The sequence below is a fragment of the Microtus ochrogaster genome, chromosome 7 (assembly GCF_000317375.1).
Source record: "Microtus ochrogaster isolate Prairie Vole_2 chromosome 7, MicOch1.0, whole genome shotgun sequence".
Lineage (NCBI taxonomy): Eukaryota > Metazoa > Chordata > Mammalia > Rodentia > Cricetidae > Microtus > Microtus ochrogaster.
The window spans coordinates 56,095,631-56,098,002 of NC_022014.1; the positions used below are offsets into that span (position 1 = coordinate 56,095,631).

The window sequence follows — 2,372 nt, forward strand, 5'->3', positions numbered from 1 at the left end:
CCATCCCTGCCACTGTAAACTGCAGTAACTAAGGCCTGGTTTTACTAAGGTAAATCCCCATCCCTGCCACTGTAAACTGCAGTAACTAAGGCCTGTTTTTCTCCACATGAGTTTCTGTTCTCCCTTTGTAAACTTGAGGTGATAATGGGCTTCATGTCACTACCCAGCCTGATACAGGGACTATCGTTCTCGGGGTGTTAGTCATGTTTAGGCAGAGGTGCCAGTACCAGGCCTGAGCTCCAGGCCCTGGGGCTAGGACTTCCTGTTACTTTGCTATCTGATTTCCTATAGGTGGCCTAGGAGGGATGCTTGCCCACGCTGTAACTTCTGCTGAGAGCTGATCTCATTTTCAGCTAAGCGTTCAGAGAGGAAGAATTCAGAAGCAAAACCCTCCCACACACTGGACACAACTGCTGACAACCTTAAAGGAAACATAAGCAAATAGATATAAACACACATGACAAAGATTGTACAGGACATATGCTGTGTAAATATAACCATGTGCTTTGCCTTCTCGAATGCATGCTGCTAACCCTCTGGAGACCAATTTGCGAGTAAGACTTTCCACCCAAATTTCTGGCTGAGAGCTGGGGAGTTGGATTAAGTGCTGAGAATGTCTGCTTTGAAGACATTCTGAGCCTCCACGCCAGCCCAGGGCTCTGTATTGATCTTAACCAAAGATTTTGCCTGAATAAACTAGCTTGAGTTTCAGTGAAAACATTTTAACTGCAAAAAAATAACCTATAAACAGTGCTAAAGCAGACACACACAAATGCACACACATGCACGCACGCACAAACAAAGATGTGGAGATACACTTTGACAAACGCTTAGACAAAAGACCGACATGAGATCTTATTAGACCTTAGGGCACTAAACAAGCTACAAGGTGTAGGTTGATCATGTGACCCATCATCTTCCCCAAAGCTCTGATCCTTCAGGGAGCAGATGTTTACGATCGGTCCCCTAGATCGGGGTCCTGTCACTCAGAGCGCTGGTGTCCCTTACAGGTAGTACTTTGCCATCTTCTGTGCACACACACATAATCACTTCCACGTTCCGCTGTGTGGTCTTGTTGTACTTGTCAAAGTCACCTTGTAAGAGCGTGATGTAGATGTCATTCCTGACATCCCCTGAGAGTGGAGAGAGAAGACAGCAGTTAGAGTCAGACACAGAGGTTGAGTGGAGGAGGAGGAGGAAGGACCATTCATAATTAAAATCAGGGCAGTTGAGAAAGGGTATTTTGGAACCTGACAGGAGGGATGGAAAGCTAGATAGCAAAAATAGGAGTGCTAGAAAAATCAGCAGCAGAAAGCGAGGGAGGGTGGTCAAGACTGGCCATGTTGTCTCTGTTAAAATCATTTAATTTTCATCCTCTAGTGACACCTTCTGGGAAGCAAAGGGAAGCACCAAGCAAAGTGATCTTGGCCCACGGAGTGCTGTATATACATAGGCCCTTTCGTTGCCCAAAAGTAGGGTTCAGCGATTCCCCCTGTATGCAGAGCCTGAGGGCAGAGGTCAAGAAGCATAGGGTTTCCAGGAAGGAAGTGCAAAGAAGAAACAGAGAGATTTCAGTTATGCACAACAGTTACGAGTAAATCACAGGACAGGCCCCACCCTGGGCCACCATTCAACTACAGGAGAACAAAGGATCAGTCAGAGCGGGTGATGCAAGTTGAAGTCTAAGAATGAAGTCCCGACGGTCATATCAAAAGAGTGCCAATACAGGACCTCCCTTTTGAGATAAATGTATTAATTGTACTGGTTAGAGCTGCACCACCAAAAGATTTGAGGGGACTCTGAACCACTGGCCACCCCCTATGCTATTTAAACATATTACTACACGCATGGGTCCTTCAGATAATAAAATGTACTATAAAAATTCAAGAGAGTGACAATACCCCATTGCCAGACAGAATGGCATCGCTCTATGTTGAGTAAAATAAAGATGCCATCCATGCTGAGTTGCTGAATGGCAAAGCAAGTCGCATAGCTCCATAAAAGGCCTATTAAATAAAGCTTGTGTCTGTAAAGTATGGGTGGGAGAGCGTGTATGTCTGTCTATTTCCATGTTTGTGTTTACTTGGAGCATGCAGAGAAGTTTCTGCGGATGAAAAAGCTGTCATAGAGAGGGAGAAGCGATATTATGAGCAAAGGGACCAAGACCATGATGGGGAAACCCACAGAAACAGCTGACCCAAGCTAGTAGGAGCTCACTGACTCTTGACTGACAGCTGGGGAGCCTGCATAAGACCCAACTAGGCCCTCTGAATGCAGGTGACAGTTGTGTGGCTTGGGCAGTTTGTGGGGCCACTAGCAGTGGAGCCAGTATTTATCCCTAGTGTATGAACTGGCTCTTTGGAGCCCATTCC

The 2,372-nt window shown here is 46.0% G+C and overlaps 1 protein-coding gene across 1 annotated transcript in view; it reads right to left on the bottom strand.

Annotated features, from left to right (window-relative positions):
- Dock2 (dedicator of cytokinesis 2) overlaps positions 1 to 2,372 on the bottom strand; it is a 413,920-nt gene that overhangs the window by 351,347 nt on the left and 60,201 nt on the right. The window contains exon 14 of the mRNA XM_005350387.3: positions 1,009 to 1,133. Within this exon, the coding sequence (XP_005350444.1) occupies positions 1,009 to 1,133 (125 nt within the window). The remainder of the gene's footprint in view (positions 1 to 1,008; positions 1,134 to 2,372) is intronic.